The following is a 24,450-nucleotide window of genomic DNA, read 5'->3' as shown; positions in this document are numbered from 1 at the left end:
TTCCTTACAATCTTCCTTACGACCTTCCTTACAATCTTTCTTACGACCTTCCTAGCAACCTTCCTTACGACGATCCTTACGACCTTCCTAACAACCTTCCTAGCAACCTTCCTTACGACCTTCATAACAACCTTCCTTACGACTTTTCTAACTACCTTCCTTGCAACTTTCCTTGCGACCTTTTTTACAGCTTCCTTACGACCTTCCTAGCAACCTTCCTTACGACCTTCCTTACTTCCTTCCTTACGACCTTCCTTACAACCTTCCTTTCGATCTTCCTAACAATCATCCTAACAACCTTCCTAAAAACCTTCCTTGTGACCTTCCTAACAACCTTACGACCTTCCTAACAGCCTTCATAACAACCTTCCTAACAATCTTCCTTACAATGTTAATTGCAACTTTCCTTACAACCTTCCTTACAACCTTCCTTTCGACCTTCCTTACGACCTTCCTTACGACCTTCCTTACAATAGACACGAGTTAATCTTGAGTTAGCAATAAGAATTCCTACAATTTAAATTTGTGTACAATAATTAAATGTAAAATTCCTTATAAAGCTATCTGAGGCTATAGATAAGTTCTTCAAGGATTACCTTGCTGTCAGTAGTGGTGATCAAGGTGGTGGTCGCCTAGACTTACCCTAGCAAGAACATCTAAGATTATTTCCTGCTACTCTGGCCATAATATGTTACAAAGAGTACTAGTTGTTGGGTTGGTGGTTTGTATATTATGCTAATTATCCCATAAAAATACATCAGTGTGAAGATATCCCTTGAAGGCAGGTGTTACACGTGTTACTGATGTTTTTGTTTTATACAGTGACTGTATTGGACAGCTGAATTACCTTCTTGTTATGATGCTGTGAATCAGAGTGAAGGAATTATAACCAGAGCATGGTCAACTCTATGACCACTGTGAGCAGAGAACAGCTAGGCAAGAGTCATACTGGCCCCTAGCTAGGAGGTTCCTCCTCACTAGGTGGTGGTCCCTAGCTAGGAGGCTCCTCCTCACTAGGTGGTGGTCCCTAGCTGGGAGGTGGCTTCTCGCTAGGAGGTGGCTTCTCGCTAGGACGTGTCTCCTCGCTAGGACGTGGCTCCTCGCTAGGACGTGGCTCCTCGCTAGGACGTGGCTCCTCGCTAGGACGTGGCTCCTCGCTAGGACGTGGCTCCTCGCTAGGACGTGGCTCCTCGCTTCAGGTCACCTCACTATTGCTTCAGGTCAACTCCACTATTGCTTCAGGTCACCTCCACTATTGCTTCAGGTCACCTTCACTATTGCTTCAGGTCACCTCCACTATTGCTTCAGGTCACCTCCACTGTTGCTTCAGGTCACCTCCACTGTTGCTTCAGGTCACCTTTACTATTGCTTCAGGTCACCTCACTATTGCTTCAGGTCACCTCACTATTGCTTCAGGCCACCTCATTATTGCATCAGATCACCTCACTATTGCTTCAGGTCACCTCCACTATTGCTTCAGGCCACCTCCACTATTGCTTAAGGTCACGTCCACTATTGCTTCAGGTCACCTCACTATTGCTTCAGGTCACCTCACTATTGCTTCAGGCCACCTCACTATTGCTTCAGGCCACCTCACTATTGCTTCAGGTCACCTCCACTATTGCTTCAGGTCACCTCCACTATTGCTTCAGGTCACCTCACTATTGCTTCAGGTCACCTCCACTATTACTCCAGGTCACCTCACTATTGCTTCAGGTCACCTCCACTATTGCTCCAGGTCACCTCACTATTGCTTCAGGTCAGCTCCACTATTGCTACAGGTCAGCTCCACTATTGCTTCAGGTCACCTCACTATTGCTTCAGGTCACCTCCACTATTGCTCCAGGTCACCTCACTATTGCTCCAGGTCACCTCACTATTGCTCCAGGTCACCTCCACTATTGCTTCAGGTCACCTCACTACTGAAGTCACCCGAGGCGATACGTTTCCTACAATAAATGCTCTGAGGTGTACACAAGCGACGTTTTCCTCAAGTGTGTCAGTATGACCAAACTTGGCCCGAAGTTTTAAGACTCTCCCGCCATGAGTTCTAGCCCCACTCGTACCGTCGTTTCATTTACAACCTTCTGGATATTATTAAGTAAGTAAGTAAGTAAGTTTATTCAGGTATACACAAATACAGTTACATAGAATTATCATACATAGCAGCATATGTGTAGAGAACCTGGGATAACCCAAAAAAGTCAGACAGAGTGACTTATTTCCATTGGGGTCCTTTTACCTTATTATTATAATATAAAGGTTATAATATTTTCTTATTATTCTACAATGAAGATAACATCTTATTATCATACTAAAAAGACTATCTACTACACGAGGGTCATTAAGACTATCTACTACACGAGGGAGACTATCTACTACACGAGGGTCATTAAGACTATCTACTACACGAGGGTCATTAAGACTATCTACAATACGAGGGTCATTACTAGGAATAAGGTAAAATTTACACGTATGTTAGATAAAAAATAGAAAATCATTCCCCTCCCTTTCTGTAGCTACATTCATCAGACACCTTTTGGCACTCTTCTTGAACTGGTTCATGCTATGACTGGCTTTGACATGTGCGGGCAGTCTGTTCCATTCCTTTATTGCTGTACAATAAAAGGTGTTTGAAGCCTGGCCACTGACTGTGGCTACTACAAAGTTGTGCTCTCTCCCCCTAGTACTATGATTGCTTTGGTTCCCAACCTTGACAAAATTGACAGCAAGATATTCTGGACACTGTTTGTGAGCAATTTTATAAACATGATTTAGCTTCAGTTGTTTTACTCTGTCTTCAACATTCAGCATATCCAACTGCTGTAATTCATCCTGGCCTACATGTTCTCTTGGTCCCAGCCCCAGGATGAATCTTACGATTTTGTTCTGGGTGATTTGCAGTCTATCTTTCAGTTTTTTTGTCAAGGCAGAGTACCATGAAGAGCAAGCGTAATCCATATGGCATTGTATAAGGGCTAGACGTAGGGTCCTGCGAGCCTCAGTAGGTAGACACTGTGCTTGTCTATACAGGAACTTCAGTCTGGCATTCGCTTTCTTTATTACACTGTTCCCTATCAATTCTCCTGACATGCATGGGTCAAAGGGGATTCCCAAATAGTTTACTGATGAAACCAAAGTGATGGGCTCCCCATTACATTGAACATTAAAATTATTTACCCTTCTCAGTTTATGTTTCGTGCCAAAGAGAATGGCTTCACTTTTCCCTAGGTGTAATGATAGTTTGTTGTCTACTAACCATTTGCTGCAGGACTCCAGTTCCAGTGTTAAAACATTAGCAATATCTTGTGGGTCTTTACCTGTCACTAACAGAGCACTGTCATCTGCATACAGTAGGAGTTTGCACTTGACACTGATAGGCATATCATTGACATAACATAAGAATAATAAGGGACCCAGAATACTACCTTGTGGAACTCCACATGTTATCGGCAGGGGTTCTGATTCTGTTTTGTTGATTTTGACTATTTGTCTCCTGTTGCTAAGGTAGGACTTAAACCAGTCTACAGAACCTATACCGATATCTTGAAGTTTCTTACATAATATATTGTGGTTGACAGTATCGAAGGCCTTTTGCAGGTCTAAGGTTACCATGCCTATGTGGTTCCCCTTTGACATTTCAGTTCTCAGGTAATCCATCAGATTAATAAGGGAGGTGTCGGTTGAGTAGGATCTTCTAAAGCCCGATTGATAGCTATGGAGAATGTTGTTGTCATTAAGGTACTTAACTACTTGAGAATACACCGCCCTCTCTAGAATTTTAGATATTATACTGAGTATACTAACAGGCCTATAGTTGCTTACATCAGATCTACTATTTTTCTTGAAGATAGGAGTAACTCTGGCCTCCTTGAACCCATCCGGTACGGTATTAGTGGTGATTGATAGATTTATTATGTGAGCAATAGGGATTGACAGTTCAGAAACACCATCTTTTAGGAACTTAGACGGGATGTTATCAGGGCCTGTGCTCTTAGTTGGGTTTAACCTGCTTAGTTCTTTTTGAATAAAGTCATGAGATACACTTACTAGTTGACAACTGTTTGGGGTTACCCCTTTATTGGTATAGTATGTTTGAAACTTATCAGAGTCTGTGTTAAAGGTATTTGATGCAGCTGGTAGTTTACTTACTAGTGATGATGCAACAGATGTGTAGTATGAATTAAAGCAATTTGCCACCTTAGATGTTTCGTGGCATACCTCATTATCGATAGTGAGTACTATGTTAGACCTATCTACTGGCTTATGGCTATACCCCAACTGTTTTAGTTGTTGCCAGAGCTTTCTGGGGTTATGCTTATACTCTTCAATTTTTGAGCAATAGTGCTTTGCCTTTGCTCCTTTTATAAGTCTCTGTACTCTGTTCCTCACCCTTTGGAATTCATTTAGTGCTGCAATATCCTGTCTGTTTGCTTTAAATCTTTTTAGCAGCTGGTCTCTGAATTTCATATTATCTAATATCTCAGTAGTCATCCAGGGTTCAGTTCTTCGTTTAATCCTAACCTCTTTAACTGGTGCAATATTATCAAGGATGGTAGTGAACATTGTTTTGAATTTTTCCCAGGCATCGTTTACGTCCGTGCAACTTGTTATCTCTGTCCAGTCACAATTGTGTAGCCTATTTACCAGTGTTTCTTTACTGTAGTTTCTAGTTGACCTCATTTTTATTGTCCTGTGTAGGCCTATCCTATCCCTAGTTATTTTCCTGGTGCAGTAAATGATGAAATGATCACTAAGACCTGTGGTAATGACGCCTGACTGACTAATGTTCTCAGAGCGGTTACAAAGTATGTGGTCAATTAGGGTGGCTGAGAACTGTGTGATCCGGGTTGGAGTATTAATTAGTTGAGTGCAACTATTTAATCCTAGAATTTGCTTATACCTTTTGCATAGCCCGTTATTTTGCTGCTGAAAACAGATATTGAAGTCGCCCAGTATTATTGTCTCGCAATTGTTTTCAACTCCTGACAAGACTCTGGAAAAGTCTTCTAAGAACTGGTCCTGGGTAGGAGGGCGGTAACTAGTTCCTACTAAGATGGGTTTGGTCTTAGGAAGCAGCACTTCAAACCATAGAATATCCAGTTTATTGTTATTTAAATCAGGTCTTGGGTTGTAAGCTAAGTCATTTCTAATGTAGGCAAAGAAGAAAAGAACCTCACGAAAAGTCTGAGACATAAAGTTAGATCTCTGGTCCTCCTGAAAAACCCACAGGCGGGGCGCCTAAGATTTTTGTTATTTACCAAAAAAATTACCAAAACTCCTGTTTGTAGATGAAGAAATGATATAAATAATGTAATGAATGGAAAAGTACTCAATGTAAATGCGAGATCGAGACAAGGTAACCACTGTAAGAGATTTTATTGCATGATTAAGTTGTTATGTTATGGTCCAGCAAGTGACACTTGTACTAACGTAAGTACAAACCTTAATTGCCATGAAAGACCAGGAAAAAATATCTTGGCGGATTTAACCAATGTTTTCGTAACAGCAATATGTTCTTAAGATTATTATTATTATTATTATAATCAAGGGAGAAGCGCTAAACCCGGAGGATTATACAGCGCCTGGGGGGGAGGGGATGTGGAAGGCATTCAGGCTTAATTCGGGGAACTGGAGCACAGATCCAATTCCCTAAATCAAGAGCCCCTCACCAACATCAATGAACCTTCCTTGAGGGGATGTTCTTGACGAAAGTGTAATTTTACGTGTCTGGTGATTCTCCATCCCAGGAAGTGTGTCTTTCCACATAAGTATACCAGGATAAGTTACATATATGTATATATATAAATGTTATATGTTTATTACGCTCGTCCGAGACTGCACAATCAACGGCACTGTAGTGCCAACTGTGTCTCTGCTGCCATATTAACTCCAGGCTTCAGGCAATGAGAGATGCCGAATAAGATTATATAGAGGCCAGAATTGATTACAAGCGAGGGAGATGTGGCAGCATCCGGGTTTGATCAAACAGATGACTCATCTTGAGTTCACTATCATGTCTTAGTTCATCAATACCGTACACCAGTGCACAGGCACTGTAGTGTACGAGACTGCAGTGTACAGGCACTGTGGTGTACGAGACTGCAGTGTACACCCACTGTGGTGTACGAGACTGCAGTGCACAGGCACTGTGGTGAACGAGACTGCAGTGCACACCCACTGTGGTGTACGAGACTGCAGTGTACAGGCACTGTGGTGTACGAGACTGCAGTGCACACCCACTGTGGTGTACGAGACTGCAGTGTACACCCACTGTGGTGTACGAGACTGCAGTGTACAGGCACTGTGGTGTACGAGACTGCAGTGTACAGGCACTGTGGTGTACGAGACTGCAGTGCACACCCACTGTGGTGTACGAGACTGCAGTGTACACCCACTGTGGTGTACGAGACTGCAGTGTACAGGCACTGTGGTGTACGAGACTGCAGTGCACACCCACTGTGGTGTACGAGACTGCAGTGTACAGGCACTGTAGTGTACGAGACTGCAGTGCACACCCACTGTGGTGTACGAGACTGCAGTGTACACCCACTGTGGTGTACGAGACTGCAGTGTACAGGCACTGTGGTGTACGAGACTGCAGTGCACACCCACTGTGGTGTACGAGACTGCAGTGTACAGGCACTGTAGTGTACGAGACTGCAGTGCACACCCACTGTGGTGTACGAGACTGCAGTGTACACCCACTGTGGTGTACGAGACTGCAGTGTACAGGCACTGTGGTGTACGAGACTGCAGTGCACACCCACTGTAGTGTACGAGACTGCAGTGTACAGGCACTGTAGTGTACGAGACTGCAGTGCACACCCACTGTGGTGTACGAGACTGCAGTGTACAGGCACTGTGGTGTACGAGACTGCAGTGTACAGGCACTGTAGTGTACGAGACTGCAGTGTACACCCACTGTGGTGTACGAGACTGCAGTGTACAGGCACTGTGGTGTACGAGACTGCAGTGTACAGGCACTGTGGTGTACGAGACTGCAGTGTACAGGCACTGTGGTGTACGAGACAGCAGTGCACAGGCACTGTAGTGTACGAGACTGCAGTGCACAGGCACTGTGGTGAACGAGACTGCAGTGTACAGGCACTGTTGTGTACGATACTGCAGTGTACAGGCACTATAGTGTACGAGACTGCAGTGCACAGGCTCTGTACTGTACGACTCTGCAGTGCACAGGCACTGTGGTGAACGAGGCTGCAGTGCACAGGCACTGTTGTGTACGAGACTGCAGTGCACAGGCACTGTTGTGTACGAGACTGCAGTGCACAGACACTGTAGTGTACCAGACTGCAGTGCACAGGCACTGTAGTGTACGAGATTACAGTGCACAGGCACTGTAGTGTACGAGACTGCAGTGCACAAGCACTGTAGTGTACGAGACTGCAGTGCACAGGCACTGTAGTGTACGAGACTCCAGTGCACAGGCACTGTAGTGTACGAGACTCCAGTGCACAGGCACTGTAGTGTACGAGACTGCAGTGCACAGGCACTGTAGTGTACGAGACTGCAGTGCACAGGCACTGTAGTGTACGAGACTGCAGTGCACAGGCACTGTAGTGTACGAGACTGCAGTGCACAGGCACTGTGGTAAACGAGACTGTAGTGTATAGACACTGTGGTGTACGAGACTGCAGTGCACAGGCACTGTAGTGTACGAGACTGCAGTGCACAGGCACTTTAGTGTACGAGAATGCAGTGTACAGGCACTGTAGTGTACGAGACTGCAGTGCACAGGCACTGTAGTGTACGAGACTGCAGTGCACAGGCACTGTAGTGTACGAGACTGCAGTGCACAGGCACTGTGGTGAACGAGACTGCAGTGTACAGGCACTGTAGTGTACGAGACTGCAGTGTACAGGCACTGTGGTGAACGACACTGCAGTGTACAGGCACTGTAGTGTACGAGACTGCAGTGTACAGGCACTGTAGTGTACGAAACTGCAGTGCATAGGCACTGTAGTGTACGAGACTGCAGTGCACAGGCACTGTAGTGTACGAGACTGCATTGCACAGGCACTGTAGTGTACGAGACTGCATTGCACAGGCACTGTAGTGCACGAGACTGCAGTGCACAGGCACTGTGGTGAACGAGACTGCAGTGTACAGGCACTGTAGTGTACGAGACTGCAGTATACAGGCACTGTGGTGAACGAGACTGCAGTGTACAGGCACTGTAGTGAACGAGACTGCAGTGTACAGGCACTGTAGTGTACGAGACTGCAGTGCACAGGCACTGTAGTGTACGAAACTGCAGTGCACAGGCACTGTAGTGTACGAGACTGCAGTGCACAGGCACTGTAGTGTACGAGACTGCAGTGTACAGGCACTGTAGTGTACGAGACTGCAGTGCACAGGCACTGTAGTGTACGAGACTGCAGTGCACAGGCACTGTAGTGTACGAGACTGCAGTGCACAACGTCAACACAATATTTCTGTCCAATAATTGTGCGTCATTAATAGGGAATTCAGAGCCTCACACAGTGGATCTTCTGGTCACGACCATAATTCGTTCCAAATATCAGGTGGCGACCCGATGTGGTCGTGACGCGAACCTAATTTCCCCATTAGATTGTATGTAAATACTATTAATTCTTTCCAGACTCCTACGAACTGTATGTAAATGTTGTGTTTTATAAGATTAAGCACAAAAAAATAGTTATTTATACCATAGAATGTACAATGTAATAGTAAACGAAATTTAAAAACCTTGATTAACACTGAGAAAACCTTGAACAACAGAGAAAACTAACATTGAACGAGTCCTATGACTGTTCAAGGCTGGCGAATTTGCTGACCTGATGGCACACATAAGTACGATAAAGGACCTAAATTACTGGGAACGATTGAAGGCCCTTGATTTGCATTCCCTGGAACGCAGGCGAGAGAGATACATGATAACATACACTTGGAAAATACTAGAGGGATTAGTACCAAACTTGCACATGAAAATCACTCCCTATGAAAGCAAAAGACTTGGCAGGGGATGCAACATTCCCTCGATGAAAAGCAGGGGTGCCACGAGTACACTGAGAGACAACATAATAAGTGCCCAGGGCCCAAGGCTGTTCAACTGCCTCCCAACGTACATAAGAGGGATTACCAATAGACCTCTGGCTGTCTTCAAGAAGGTACTGGACAGACACCTAAAGTCAGTATCTGACCAGCTGGGCTGTGGTTCGTACGTCAGCTTGAGTGCGGCTAGCAGTAACAGCCTGGTTGATCAGACCCTGATCCACCACAAGGCCTAGTCTCAGACCGAGCCGAGGAGTCGTTGACCCTCAAAACCCTCTCCAGGTAAACTCCAGGTAATATATATATGTATATCAATAACAACATTGCGACTAGCTGAGGATTCGAACCCATGACTTTTTGACCCACCTCATGGTGAGCGAAAATCACATAACTCTCTAACCCACATGACCACGCAATCCTACAAGAATCAAGCATCCAGTAGAGCTAGGTGTTTTACCTTGATCCAAGGACATAAGATGGTGTGGGCGCCTCTGAGCTAATTTCATTCTATTCCCCGTTTGGTGTACTAGCTTACATTAGCAGTCTATATATTACTGTAACCATGAACGAGTGGTATGTCCTCGGATGTCCTCAGATGTCCTCGGAAGTCCACGTATATCTTCGGATCAAGGTAAAGCACCTAGCTCTGCTGGTTGCTTGATTTTTCTAGGATTGCATGGTCCTGTGGGTTAGAGCGTCATGTGATTTTCGCACACTATGAGGTGGGTCACAGTGGTGGCCTATGCTAACCTTCCAATGGTGTATAAATACACTTAGTTGAATGAATCTTATTGTAGCTAGCTGGCCCAGTGGCTAAAGCGTTGGTCTGGAGTTTTATGACTCTCTGATCGAGGGTTCAACGAGAGCATTTCACACCTTCATGGAAGATTTTTCTTTTAACACATCCGCCGTTTCCCACCAAGGCAGGGTGACCCGATAAAGAAGAAACACTTTAATCATCATTCACTTCCTCACTGTCTTGTCAGAGTCGGGTAACTACTACAGTTTAAAATCTACAACATATCTCCACCCCTCCTGCAGGGTGCAGACACTACTTCGCATCTCCTGGAATCAAGACAGGATAACCAGTTTCCCTGAATCCCTTTATAAATGTTACCTTGCTCACACTCCAACAGCACGTCAAGTCATAAAAACCACTTGTCTTCACTCACTCCTATCTAACATGCTTACCCCCTCCCTCTAGCGTTTCCTAGGACGAGTCCTACTCAGCCTTCCTTCCACTACAGATTTATACGCCCTCCAGGTCATTCTATTTTGTTCCTTCCTTTCTAAATGTCTGAACCACCTCAACAACCCCTCCTCAGCCCTCTGGATAATACTTTCAGTAACCCCACACCTCCTCCTAATTTCCAAACTAAGGATTCTCTGCATTATATTCACACCGCACATTGCCCTCAGACACGGCGTCTCCACTGCCTCCAGCCTTCTCCTTATTGCAACATTCACCACCCATGCTTCACACCCATGTAAGAACACTGGTATAACTATACTCTCATATATTCCCATCTTTGCTTTCATTGATAACGTTCTTTTTCTCCACAGATTCTTCAGTGCACCACTCAACATTTTCCTTTCATTTCTATGGTTCATCTCGTCGTTCATAGACCCATATGTAAACAGGTTCACTGTCAAATATCTGAACACATTCACTTCCTCCATACTCCATTCCTCTAATCTGATATCCAGTCTTTCATTACCTAAATTTTTTGATGCCCTCCTCACCTTACTCTTTATGTTGCTTATAATTTCCATCTTTTACATACCCTACCAAATTTGTCCACCAACCTCTGCAACTTCTCTTCAGAATCTCCCAAAAGCACAGCGTCATCTGCAAAAAGCATCTGTGACAACTCCCGCTTTGTGTTAGATTATTTTTAAATTCCATGCCTCTTCCTGATACACTCGCATCCACTTCTCTTACAACCCAATCTATGGAAGATGTGTTCATTTAGCATCACATACCTGCAGCTCCTCCCATGAAACTCATCACTAGTAATACCTTCCTTAAATCACTTGAAAAAGCAACTGCTCAATAAGAAATTTCTCGTCTGTTAGTATTAATTTACCACAAGTTATATACATTGACGGATGTAAGCAGGAGTGTACTGGCAGGGCTGCAGCTGCTCTTGTTGCCACCTCCCTAGTTAAGAACGATAGCAACTATGTTGAGTTAGGCATAAGAATTAATAATTGGGCGTCTATACTGCAAACTGAAGGGTTTGCCATCCTAATGGCTCTAAAGCTAACTTATAACACTGAACTTGACTCTGCCCTCATTACTGACTTGATGTCATTACTGAAGGCTCTTGACTCACGTAATAACTAACATGCTCACTGGAGAAGCCAGATATGGATACTAAAAAATCCGAGATGGGGACGTGATAACGACATATAAAATACTGAGAGGAACTGATAAGGTGGACAGAGACAGGATGTTTCAGAGATGGGACAGAGTAGCAAGGGGACACAACTAGAAGTTGAGTCTTAAATGAATCACAGGGATGTTAGGAAGTATTTCTTCAGTCACAGAGTTGTCAGGAAGTGGAACAAAGTGGAGAATGATGTAGTGTAGGCAGGATCCATACATAGCTTTAAGAAAAGGTACGATAAGGCTCTTGGAGCAGGGAGAGAGTGAACCTAGTAGCAATCAGCGAATAGGCGGGATCAGGAGCTGTGATTAGGTCCCTGCAACCACAAACAGGTAAGTAAAAGAGTGGTAATACTTGCCCTCCACTGATGTAGTAATCAGTGGCAGTATAGTCCACTGGGTCGAGCCTCTGGAGGAAGTTTGAGCGTGGGCCAGTAGCGCCGCCCACGGCCGCCCACAACAACATACTCAGCCACGCCCTCGCCGCCCATAACACCACACTCAGCCACGCCCTCATCACCACCACAAGTCTGCACCACAAGGAGGAAACACAGGATGTTTAGAAGTAGGAATTAATGTTGCATAATTTTGTAAAATAGGTCACCAGTACCTACAGCAGGTCACCAGTACCTACAGCAGGTCACCAGTACCTACAGCAGGTCACCAGTACCTGCAGCAGGTCACCATTACCTACAGCAGGTCACCAGTACCTGCAGCAGGTCACCAGTACCTGCAGCAGGTCACCAATACCTACAGCAGGTTACCAATACCTACAGGTCACCAGTGTTATATCTTCGAAATTGGTCATCCTGTGTTATTTAACTATTGTAAGAGAATATGTTCATCACTTAATATTATAGCGCGAAAGTCCCCGTTTATAGCTAAAATAGAGACTTTCGGCGTTATATTATTATCTGTTAATATATGAAAAATACCATGGTATTATCGTTATTATCACTATTATCACTATTATCACTATTATCACTATTATCACTATTTTGTTATTATCACTATTATTTTAGTATTATTGTTAGGTAGGATTTCTTGTGTATATAGAATTTAAGTCTCGGAACTATCCGGTGAATTGTTCAATTGTTTATGTCCGGCTGACTAACGTGGGTCAGGTGATCCAACCTGACGACACGTCAACAGACTGGCAAGTAGTCAGTCTGCTCCCTGCTCTAGCTCTGACTACTGATCGTATATTGGCTCTTACGGTGTACAGTTTGAATGGTTTTGAGAATTGGACTCAAGAGCTGACTCACTTTGTTCCTCATTGCTTTGAAAGATTCTTTTGATATTTATATTCTTGGTCAGTTCAGTAATCCATAGAGATACTTTACGGCCAGATTCAAAGGTCTTGTTAAACCTTGTACCTTTTGTATTTTGAGTTTACAGTCTTGTTAAGACAAAGACGTAAATGTTAATGAAGACTTAATTACAGGAAGAATAATTAAACTTCCTTATTAATGTGACATTTCCATGATTTTGAACTAAATATATATGGTAAATTTATTGTACAAAGTATTAAGTTACATTAACTACAAAGAGAAGATAAAGTATTGTATTTAAATACTTTAATAAATTTGAATATTATTCTATGAAGTTTCCCAGTTGAAATTATTTCCCCTAGACTCTAAAACTTTAAATAACTCGGATCCAAAAATCTTGTTGCATAAGAAATGAATGGTAACAGGCCACATTCTGAAGTTCTTTAAAAAATTTCTTATTCGCAACAAATGGGTTACCCGTCCGGGATCTCTGTTGTTCTAAGACATTGATCAAAAGAACAATATTAAAGTTATATACTGGGAATTTATCTTTAGTTAATTTCAAAATATTGATCATGGAAGATCACATTAAAGAGTTATTTGAAGATTTAACATTGTCAAAGCTGGACTCCTTGAAACTTCAAACGTGCTGGCAGATAGCCCGTAAATTGGGAGTACCATACGATAGATATTACACAGCCAATACCGGAAGGGCAATAATTAGAAACAAATTGTTTCCAGGGGCCTCTAACCATCATGTAGCAGGAGATTCTGACTCTGAAAGTTTAGTTTCTCAAGTAAGCTACCAGTCGAGATTCGAAGTATTAGAAAAACAATTTCAAAGAGTTGATCTTGAAATTGAATCAGATAGATTAGGTCCCGCTTTGGCCTCTAGTAAAGTAGATGAAGTACTGCAGAGTGCAGCCGCTGTTCGGCATTCGCCCGTTACTGAAGGAATTCCTATTAATGGTCAGCCTGGCCCTCACCAAGGTGCACGTCCAAAGGAATATCCACATACCGCCAGATCAATTCCCTCATTCTCGATACCATCGGGGCATATTTCTCAAAGTCAGTTTGAGAAATTAGAGAGACTATTTATTTTACAGACTGCTCAAATTGAGGCTCAGCGTAAATTAAGTGAAGAAGACTTTCAAAGGGAAACACTCTGCTATATAAGACAACAACAACAAGGAAATGTGAGAAAGATGTACTGAATCCTCAAATGATTCTTTCAATATACAAAAAGCTGCATCTATGGTTCCAAGGTTTAATGACGGAGATTTAGATACTTATTTTGAAGTCTTTGAGAATCAAGCACGTGCTATGCGCTGGCCCCGACAACACTGGGCAACCTTATTACATACTTTGTTGTCTGGTAAAGCTCAAAGTTGTACGGCTACGTTACCTTTTGAGAAATATGTGGATTATGATTCCGTTAAGAAGGCTATCCTCGAGGCTTATGATCTCCTCCCAGTAAGTTATCAAAAAACCTTTGGAGCATTAAAACGCCAGCCAACTCAGTCGTATGTAGATTTTTCACGTGAAAAGAAAATCGCTTTTGAGAGATGGTGTAGAGCTTCTAACTGTAAATCTATGGAAAGTCTTTCCCAATTGATCCTGCATGAGGATTTCTATAATAATTTACCAGAAGACTTGCATAGGTCACCACTGACTGAGCTAAGTACACGTCACCACAGGGATCAGTCTTGGGCCCGTTGTTGTTTATAATATATATCAATGATCTTGATGAGGGAATTACTAGTGATATGAGCAAATTCGCCGATGACACAAAGATAGGTACGATAATTGATTCAAACGTAGATGTTATGGAACTTGAGGAGGATTTAAACAAACTCTATTCTTGGTCAGAAAAGTGGCAGATGCAGTTCAATGTAGATAAATGCAAGGTTCTGAAGCTTGGGAGTGCCCATAACCCTAGTACTTATAAGTTAAATGATGTAGAACTTAGCCATACAGATTGCGAAAAGGACTTGGGGGTTATGGTGAGCAGCAACCTTAAACCAAGACAGCAATGCCTAAGCGTACGTAACAAGACAAATAGATTACTGGGATTTATATCAAGAAGTGTAAGCAACAGAAGTCCAGAGGTCATACTGCAGCTTTATACATCATTAGTAAGGCCTCACCTAGATTATGCAGCTCAGTTCTGGTCTCCATACTACAGAATGGACATAAATTCGTTAGAAAACATTCAGCGTAGGATGACTAAATTAATACATAGCATTAGAAATCTTCCTTATGAAGAAAGATTGAAGACTCTTACATTCACTTGTTAGACGAAGAATGAGGGGAGACCTGATCGAAGTGTATAAGTGGAAGATAGGTATTAATAAAGAGGATATTAATAAGGTCTTGAGGATGTCTCTCCAAGAGAGAACCCGCAGTAATGGATTTAAATTAGATAAGTTTAGATTTAGAAAGGACATAGGAAAGTATTGGCTTGGAAATAGGGTAGTTGATGAGTGGAACAGTCTACCTAGTTGGGTTATTGAGGCTGGGACTTTGGGTAGTTTCAAATTTAGGTTGGATAAGTACATGAGTGGGAGGGGTTGGATTTGAGTGGGACTTTCACATCAGAGCTTATTTCCTGGGTAGCATTGAAAATTGGGTTGGGCAAATGTTTTGTTAGTGGGATGAATTGTAAAGGACCTGCCTAGTATGGGCCAACAGGCCTGCTGCAGTGTTCCTCCTTTCTTATGTTCTTATGTGGATACCTAGGAATTTTCCCTCTGCGAGTCTTGTGACCGATGATCCGTCTAGCGTAATGTTAATTGGATCATTTGCAGCTTTGTTTCCAAACTGAATGAAATAGGTTTTATCAGTATTCAGGGTAAGTTTGTTAGTCATCATCCAGGCAGATATTTTCTGCAATTCGGCATTGACTGTGTTTGCTAGTGCAAACACAGTCAATGTGTTTGGGTGGGAAAAGACATGTAGTGTCATCTGCAAATAATATGGGGTTGTAGTTGTGATGCATTCGGTAGATCATTGATGTATATGAGAAAGAGGAGCGGTCCAAGGACACTTCCTTGTGGGACTCCTTCTGTGATTGGTTGGGTGGAAGAGTTTGCATCATTTGCATATGAAAGTTAAGACACATGTGCAACATCTGGATATCTTTATTGTAGTAGACGTTTCGCCATCCAGTGGCTTTATCAATACAGATTCTAGGACATAATAGGAAGACAGTAGAACTATATACAAAAGATGAGGTAATCAGTCCCTCGGCCTTGGAGTTAGTGTTCACAGCATCGTGGTGGAGGAGAATCTGGAGCAAAGACAAGAAGACTGGGTGGCCGGTTTGGGCTTGAGAGGTGTGTAACTTTTACCTTTGCCCTTAGACCAGGCTCAAGCCCCAGCTATCCCACATTTTTGCGTAACATGGGGGCCTGTATATGGGAGAATTATCAAATTTTATGTGGTAATTCAAGTTTGCAACCTGGAAAGTCAATAATCATTCTTTACTGGGTTGGTCAGAGGAAGCATTCACTATAACACTCACACTAAAATAATAATTTACCTTTGTAATATTGATGGTTTTCAGGGTGTTGTTATTAATTAATACCCTGTAAATAATTTACTTTTGTGTGCAACATTGCTGGTTTTTAGGGTGTTATTATTAATTAATACCCTGTGAATAATTTACCTTTCTGTATAATATTGCTGGTTTTAGGGTGTTATTATTAATTATTTTTTTTTTTATTATCACACCGGCCGATTCCCACCAAGGCAGGGTGGCCCGAAAAAGAAAAACTTTCACCATCATTCACTCCATCACTGTCTTGCCAGAAGGGTGCTTTACACTACAGTTTTTAAACTGCAACATTAACACCCCTCCTTCAGAGTGCAGGCACTGTACTTCCCATCTCCAGGACTCAAGTCCGGCCTGCCGGTTTCCCTGAATCCCTTCATAAATGTTACTTTGCTCACACTCCAACAGCACGTCAAGTATTAAAAACCATTTGTCTCCATTCACTCCTATCAAACACGCTCACGCATGCCTGCTGGAAGTCCAAGCCCCTCGCACACAAAACCTCCTTTACCCCCTCCCTCCAACCCTTCCTAGGCCGACCCCTACCCCGCCTTCCTTCCACTACAGACTGATACACTCTTGAAGTCATTCTGTTTCGCTCCATTCTCTCTACATGTCCGAACCACCTCAACAACCCTTCCTCAGCCCTCTGGACAACAGTTTTGGTAATCCCGCACCTCCTCCTAACTTCCAAACTACGAATTCTCTGCATTATATTCACACCACACATTGCCCTCAGACATGACATCTCCACTGCCTCCAGCCTTCTCCTCGCTGCAACATTCATCACCCACGCTTCACACCCATATAAGAGCGTTGGTAAAACTATACTCTCATACATTCCCCTCTTTGCCTCCAAGGACAAAGTTCTTTGTCTCCACAGACTCCTAAGTGCACCACTCACTCTTTTTCCCTCATCAATTCTATGATTCACCTCATCTTTCATAGACCCATCCGCTGACACGTCCACTCCCAAATATCTGAATACGTTCACCTCCTCCATACTCTCTCCCTCCAATCTGATATTCAATCTTTCATCACCTAATCTTTTTGTTATCCTCATAACCTTACTCTTTCCTGTATTCACCTTTAATTTTCTTCTTTTGCACACCCTACCAAATTCATCCACCAATCTCTGCAACTTCTCTTCAGAATCTCCCAAGAGCACAGTGTCATCGGCAAAGAGCAGCTGTGACAACTCCCACTTTGTGTGTGATTCTTTATCTTTTAACTCCACGCCTCTTGCCAAGACCCTCGCATTTACTTCTCTTACAACCCCATCTATAAATATATTAAACAACCACGGTGACATCACACATCCTTGTCTAAGGCCTACTTTTACTGGGAAAAAATTTCCCTCTTTCCTACATACTCTAACTTGAGCCTCACTATCCTCGTAAAAACTCTTCACTGCTTTCAGTAACCTACCTCCTACACCATACACTTGCAACATCTGCCACATTGCCCCCCTATCCACCCTGTCATACGCCTTTTCCAAATCCATAAATGCCACAAAGACCTCTTTAGCCTTATCTAAATACTGTTCACTTATATGTTTCACTGTAAACACCTGGTCCACACACCCCCTACCTTTCCTAAAGCCTCCTTGTTCATCTGCTATCCTATTCTCCGTCTTACTCTTAATTCTTTCAATTATAACTCTACCATACACTTTACCAGGTACACTCAACAGACTTATCCCCCTATAATTTTTGCACTCTCTTTTATCCCCTTTGCCTTTATACAAAGGAACTATGCATGCTGTCTGCCAATCCCTAGGTACCTTACCCTCTTCCATACATTTATTAAATAATTGCACCAACCACTCCAAAACTATATCCCCACCTGCTTTTAACATTTCTATCTTTATCCCATCAATCCCGGCTGCCTTACCCCCTTTCATTTTACCTACTGCCTCACGAACTTCCCCCACACTCACAACTGGCTCTTCCTCACTCCTACAAGATGTTATTCCTCCTTGCCCTATACACGAAATCACAGCTTCCCTATCTTCATCAACATTTAACAATTCCTCAAAATATTCCTTCCATCTTCCCAATACCTCTACCTCTCCATTTAATAACTCTCCTCTCCTATTTTTAACTGACAAATCCATTTGTTCTCTAGGCTTTCTTAACTTGTTAATCTCACTCCAAAACTTTTTCTTATTTTCAACAAAATTTGTTGATAACATCTCACCCACTCTCTCATTTGCTCTCTTTTTACATTGCTTCACCACTCTCTTAACTTCTCTCTTTTTCTCCATATACTCTTCCCTCCTTGCATCACTTCTACTTTGTAAAAACTTCTCATATGCTAACTTTTTCTCCCTTACTACTCTCTTTACATCATCATTCCACCAATCGCTCCTCTTCCCTCCTGCACCCACTTTCCTGTAACCACAAACTTCTGCTGAACACTCTAACACTACATTTTTAAACCTACCCCATACCTCTTCGACCCCATTGCCTATGCTCTCATTAGCCCATCTATCCTCCAATAGCTGTTTATATCTTACCCTAACTGCCTCCTCTTTTAGTTTATAAACCTTCACCTCTCTCTTCCCTGATGCTTCTATTCTCCTTGTATCCCATCTACCTTTTACTCTCAGTGTAGCTACAACTAGAAAGTGATCTGATATATCTGTGGCCCCTCTATAAACATGTACATCCTGAAGTCTACTCAACAGTCTTTTATCTACCAATACATAATCCAACAAACTACTGTCATTTCGCCCTACATCATATCGTGTATACTTATTTATCCTCTTTTTCTTAAAATATGTATTACCTATAACTAAACCCCTTTCTATACAAAGTTCAATCAAAGGGCTCCCATTATCATTTACACCTGGCACCCCAAACTTACCTACCACACCCTCTCTAAAAGTTTCTCCTACTTTAGCATTCAAGTCCCCTACCACAATTACTCTCTCACTTGGTTCAAAGGCTCCTATACATTCACTTAACATCTCCCAAAATCTCTCTCTCTCCTCTGCATTCCTCTCTTCTCCAGGTGCATACACGCTTATTATGACCCACTTTTCGCATCCAACCTTTACTTTAATCCACATAATTCTTGAATTTACACATTCATATTCTCTTTTCTCCTTCCATAACTGATCATTTAACATTACTGCTACCCCTTCCTTTGCTCTAACTCTCTCAGATACTCCAGATTTAATCCCATTTATTTCCCCCCACTGAAACTCTCCTACCCCCTTCAGCTTTGTTTCGCTTAGGGCCAGGACATCCAACTTCTTTTCATTCATAACATCAGCAATCATCTGTTTCTTGTCATCCGCACTACATCCACGCACATTTAAGCAACCCAGTTTTATAAAGTTTTTCTTCTTCTCTTTTTTAGTAATTGTATACAGGAGAAGGGGTTACTAGCCCATTGCTCCCGGCATTTTAGTCGCCTCATACGACACGCATGGCTTACGGAGGAAAGATTCTTTTCCACTTCCCCATGGACAATAGAAGAAATAAAAAAGAACAAGAGCTATTTAGAAAAAGGAGAAAAACCTAGATGTATGTATATATATATATGCATGTGCGTGTCTGTGAAGTGTGACCAAAGTGTAAGTAGGAGTAGCAAGATATCCCTGTTATCTTAGCGTGTTTATGAGACAGAAAAAGAAACCAGCAATCCTACCATCATGCAAAACAGTTACAGGTTTCTGTTTCACAGTCATCTGGCAGGACGGTAGTACTTCCCTGGGTGGTTGCTGTCTACCAACCTACTCTATAAATCATTTACCTTTCTGTACCATATTGTTGATTTTTAGGGTGTTATTAATACTTGATATTTTGTGCATAATTTACCCTTGCAGGTACAATCTTGCTCATTGTTAGGGGGTTATGCTCACCTAAATTTCTGGGAATAATTTCCTTTGCCGGTGCAGCAGCTCTTATTTTTTTTTTCTGCCAGGGTTTTCTTTTTGTGTACAATCCTGTTTAATTTGAGGGAGTCACATGACAACTCCTTGTGAATATACTACTTCAGTATATGTACCTTGCTGTGTGCTTTATTATTTTATATCAGTAAGTTCTGTGGCTGGTAGTAAGATTTGGTGCTATTATTTCCCAAAATGGCTGACACTGGTGAAAATTCTGAGGATGACATGCATTTGGAAGGTGACATTGAATCAAATCCCCATGATAGGGACCTGGATAAATAAGTAGTAATTTTACAAATGAAATTAGCCCTAGTTGCAGAAGAAAAGGAACGGTTAAGGATTGAGCGCACAAAGATCCAGGAGGAGCTTAGGGCTCAAGAAAGAGCTAAAGAGAGGCAGCTTGCTTCTCACCCAGACACAGACACAAGGGTAGATGTTTTTCATTTGGATAAAGCCATAAAATTTGTGCCCAAATTCCTAGAGAAAGACCCAGACCAGTTTTTTCTGTTATTTGAAAGTACGGCCAAATCCCAAGTTTGGCCGGAAAAGGAATGGGCGACATTAGCAAGAACCCAATTAGTTGGTAAAGGGTTACAGGCTATTAGTTCTTTAGAAGGATCTGCCTTTTCTGATTTTTATAAGCTAAAAGAGGTAGTTTTACTGGCTTATCAAATGTTGCCGGAAAGGTACAGGCAGAAATTCAGAGGACTAAAGTTTCAGTCAGGGCAGTCTTTGGTGGAATATGGTAAGGAGAAGATGTCACTTCTAAATAGGTGGTGTCGCTCAAAGGGGGTGGTAGGCAATTATGAAGGTGTAATTACCTTAATTTTGTTAGAGGATCTTTTGGGAAATGTTCCTTCTGACCTTAAGGCATATCTTGAAGAGAAGGATTTTGATGATTTTAATAATGCTTTAGAGCTGGGTGACAGATTTTTAGCTAACCAAAACTTTGGTAATAGTTACCACACCCCACATACTAATAATGGTAAGTTTTCTCCACCCACCAATAGGAATAAGAAATTTCAGAAGTTTAAGCCACCCATCTATCAACCTAATAACCACAAGAGTTTTAATAACCCTAATTTACCAGTACCCACTCGAGGAGGTTTTAAGTCGGCTGTCACAGGTCCAGGACTACAAGGAACAGGTGGGACGAGCCCAGTTCCCCAGAACCAAGGGATCCAACCTAGGTCAAAAGGGCAGGGGGCCTTTAAACCATATTACTGTACTTATTGTCATAAACAGGGCCATCTGCAGCCGAATTGCAAGAAGATGCGTAGAGATCAGGCGCTTGCTGGAGTTTCTCAGGTAGATACACCAGGTACCCACACAGTAGCTAATATTGAAGCACCACCTCTGGGTATATCAGGTAACTCAGCAGGTTTGGACCCTTGGATGAAGGTCTTTACAAGCAAGTCCACCGTGGCCTTACACCAAAATGAAGGTAGGGTAACAGGTGTTATGTCTTTGAGGGACACTGGTTGCACATACACTTCGCTTCGTAGGGGCATACTGCCAGTGTCGGATGACACATACACTGGGTTGGACGTTTTGCTCAAAGGAATTACAGGATGCCCTGTCAAGACTCCAGTGCACAGGTTATGGGTGGAGTCTGCATACCAGTGTGGTTACTTAGCTGTAGGTATCACAGAGGATATACCTTGTGCAGGGGTTGACCTACTCTTAGGCAATAATGTCATGGGTTGTCTTGAAAGTGAGAAACCTCTGGTTTGGAGGGACCCAGCCTCACAGAGTTGGGAGGAAAAAGCTAGGGCTACCTTGCCCGAGTTATTTCCGTTGTGTGCAGTAACCAGGAAAATGTCAAAAGATAAGAGGGCAGTCTCTCTCTGTGACTAGTTAGATCCTGGGGATGATTTGGGTTTGGGGAATCTATTCCTCGAGCCTAGCCTGCAGTTGGCTCAGGGTTGTAATGAACCATCCCAGGCAAGACCCTGTTTGAGTGGGGGTCTTGGAGCTGGTATAGGGGGGGGCGACTCCTACTCGAGAGCAGCTGATTGAGGCCCAGGGGTGTGACACCCTAAAAGCTACTCGGTCATCTGCTGTTACCGAGGAAGAGGCCTCTCAAATAACTAAATGTTTCTTTTTTGCAGATGATATTTTAATGCAAAAGACCCTATCGGATGCGACATCTAATGATGGAGCACGGCAGGCACTCTACCAAGTGGTGGTGCCGGAACCATTTAGGTATCAGGTTTTGTGTTTGGCCCACGATGTTCCCATGGGAGGACATTTAGGTGTTAAAAAGACTATGGGCAAGATTTCTAAACATTTTTACTGGCCCCAGGTATGGGAATCAGTGGGTAAGTATGTAGAATCATGCCCAGTTTGCCAAAGGGTAGGAAAACCTAATCAGGGAATTAAACCTGCCCCTCTTAACCCTATTACAGTAGCTGGAGAACCTTTTAGCAGGCTTGTGGTGGATTGTGTGGGGCCGCTACCCAGGACCAAGATGGGAAACCAGTACTTAGTTACTATTATTTGTTCCTCGACCAGGTTTCCGGAGGCCATTCCACTACGTAAGATTACAACACGCATGGTCTTGAGAGCATTGGTGAAATTTTTTACGCAGGTCGGGATCCCTAAGGAAATTCAAACAGATCAGGGGTCAAATTTTACATCTAAACATTTTCGCACGGTTTTGGGGGAGTTTAATATTAAAATGACGACCTCCACTGCCTATCACCCAGAGAGTCAAGGGGTTGTGGAGCGGTTTCACCAGTCTCTCAAAACTATGCTGCGGGCTTATTGTGCCCAGTACCAGAAGGACTGGGATGAGGGTATCCCCCTCCTTTTATTTGCCGTGCGGGACAGCACTCAGGATTCATTACGCTATAGTCCCTTTGAACTGATCTATGGTCACCAGGTACAGGGACCACTGACGATTTTGAAGGATTACTGGCTTGGTGAAGATTGTGAGGCTGCCCCCTCGGAGGATTTTCTCGCTTTCAGAGACCGTTTGGCTCACATGAAGCATCTGGCGGCTGCGAACCTGCACATCAGCCAAACCAAGATGAAGAAACAATTTGACCGCAAGGCCGTGCCTCGTACCTTTGAAGTGGGAGAGGAGGTACTAGCATTGGAGCCGGTGCCTGGTAATACCTTAAAAGCAAAGTTCAGTGGACCGTACAAGGTAGTGGAAAAGGTCACAGATCAAAATTACAAAATTCACACACCTGGGCGACGGAAGTCTGAACGGGTGGTGCATATAAACAAGCTGAAAAGGTACCACCAAAGAGGTGTGGCATGTGTAAATATAGTAGGTGACCAAGGGGTGAACACTGATGCACAGGGGGCCACAGATGTACACCTTAGTAACAGGGCATTGTTAAAAGATCCTTCACAATGTATGTTAGGTCTTAGTAAGGAAAGGGTTGCTGAGATGGTTCAGCTTCTCTGGAATTTTGAGGATTTGTTTGGGGATATCCCTCGTGTAAGCAAGCTAAAGCCCCATGATATAGATGTAAGGGAAGCTGAACCAATTCGGCAGGTCCCTTACAGAATGAACCCATAAAAGAGAAAAAGTATGGAGAAGGAGGTGAAATTTTTACTTGACAATGATTTAATACCAAGCGAGAGTGAGTGGGCATCCCCCTGTCTGATGGTTCCCAAACCAGATGGCACCATGAGGATGTGCACTGACTACCGTAAGGTTAATTTAATAAATAAGGCTGATTGTTTTCCTCTTCCTAGAATGGATGATGTCATTGATGCAGTGGGGGGAGCTAAATATGTAAGTAAGTTAGACCTGTTGAAGGGTTATTACCAGATACCTTTAACCCCACGTGCCAGTGACATCTCTGCTTTTGTAACACCAGATGGGCTTTTTCAGTACAAAGTTCTCCCCTTTGGGCTTCATAATGCACCCTCCTGTTTTCAACGCAGAATGCAGGAGGTTATACGTGGCCTAAAGGGCGTGAGGTGTTATATTGATGACCTGGTTATTTTTAGCGACTCTTGGTCAGAGCATATAAGGCAGCTTAGAGAGCTTTTCTCTAGGCTCGCTGGTGCTCAGCTCACAGTTAATTTGGCAAAGAGTGTTTTCGGGCAAGCCCAGGTAACTTTTCTAGGACATGTTATTGGCCAGGGGAAGGTGGCCCCAGTGAATGCCAAGGTGGAGGCTATAGACAATTATCCTGTACCAAAGACCTGGAAGGAGGTTATGCGTTTTGTGGGCATGGTAACATTTTATAGAAAGTTCTGTCCAAATTTGTCAAAGGTGATCTCTCCACTCACTGACCTGACTAGCCCCAAGTGTACATTTGTGTGGGATATGAAGTGT

General features: G+C 43.1%; 1 protein-coding gene across 1 annotated transcript in view; it reads right to left on the bottom strand.

Moving 5' to 3' along the window:
- The window catches only part of LOC128686848 (uncharacterized), a 315,805-nt gene that overhangs the window by 55,091 nt on the left and 236,264 nt on the right, over positions 1 to 24,450 (bottom strand). Inside the window, exon 2 of the mRNA XM_070091491.1 lies at positions 11,785 to 11,955. Coding sequence (XP_069947592.1) covers positions 11,785 to 11,942 — 158 coding nt within the window. The 5' untranslated portion in view covers positions 11,943 to 11,955. The remainder of the gene's footprint in view (positions 1 to 11,784; positions 11,956 to 24,450) is intronic.

This window comes from Cherax quadricarinatus, chromosome 35, assembly GCF_038502225.1.
Source record: "Cherax quadricarinatus isolate ZL_2023a chromosome 35, ASM3850222v1, whole genome shotgun sequence".
Classification (NCBI taxonomy): Eukaryota; Metazoa; Arthropoda; class Malacostraca; order Decapoda; family Parastacidae; genus Cherax; species Cherax quadricarinatus.
Note: the sequence above shows the minus strand (reverse complement) of the source record. Positions and strands in the feature narration are given on the sequence as shown.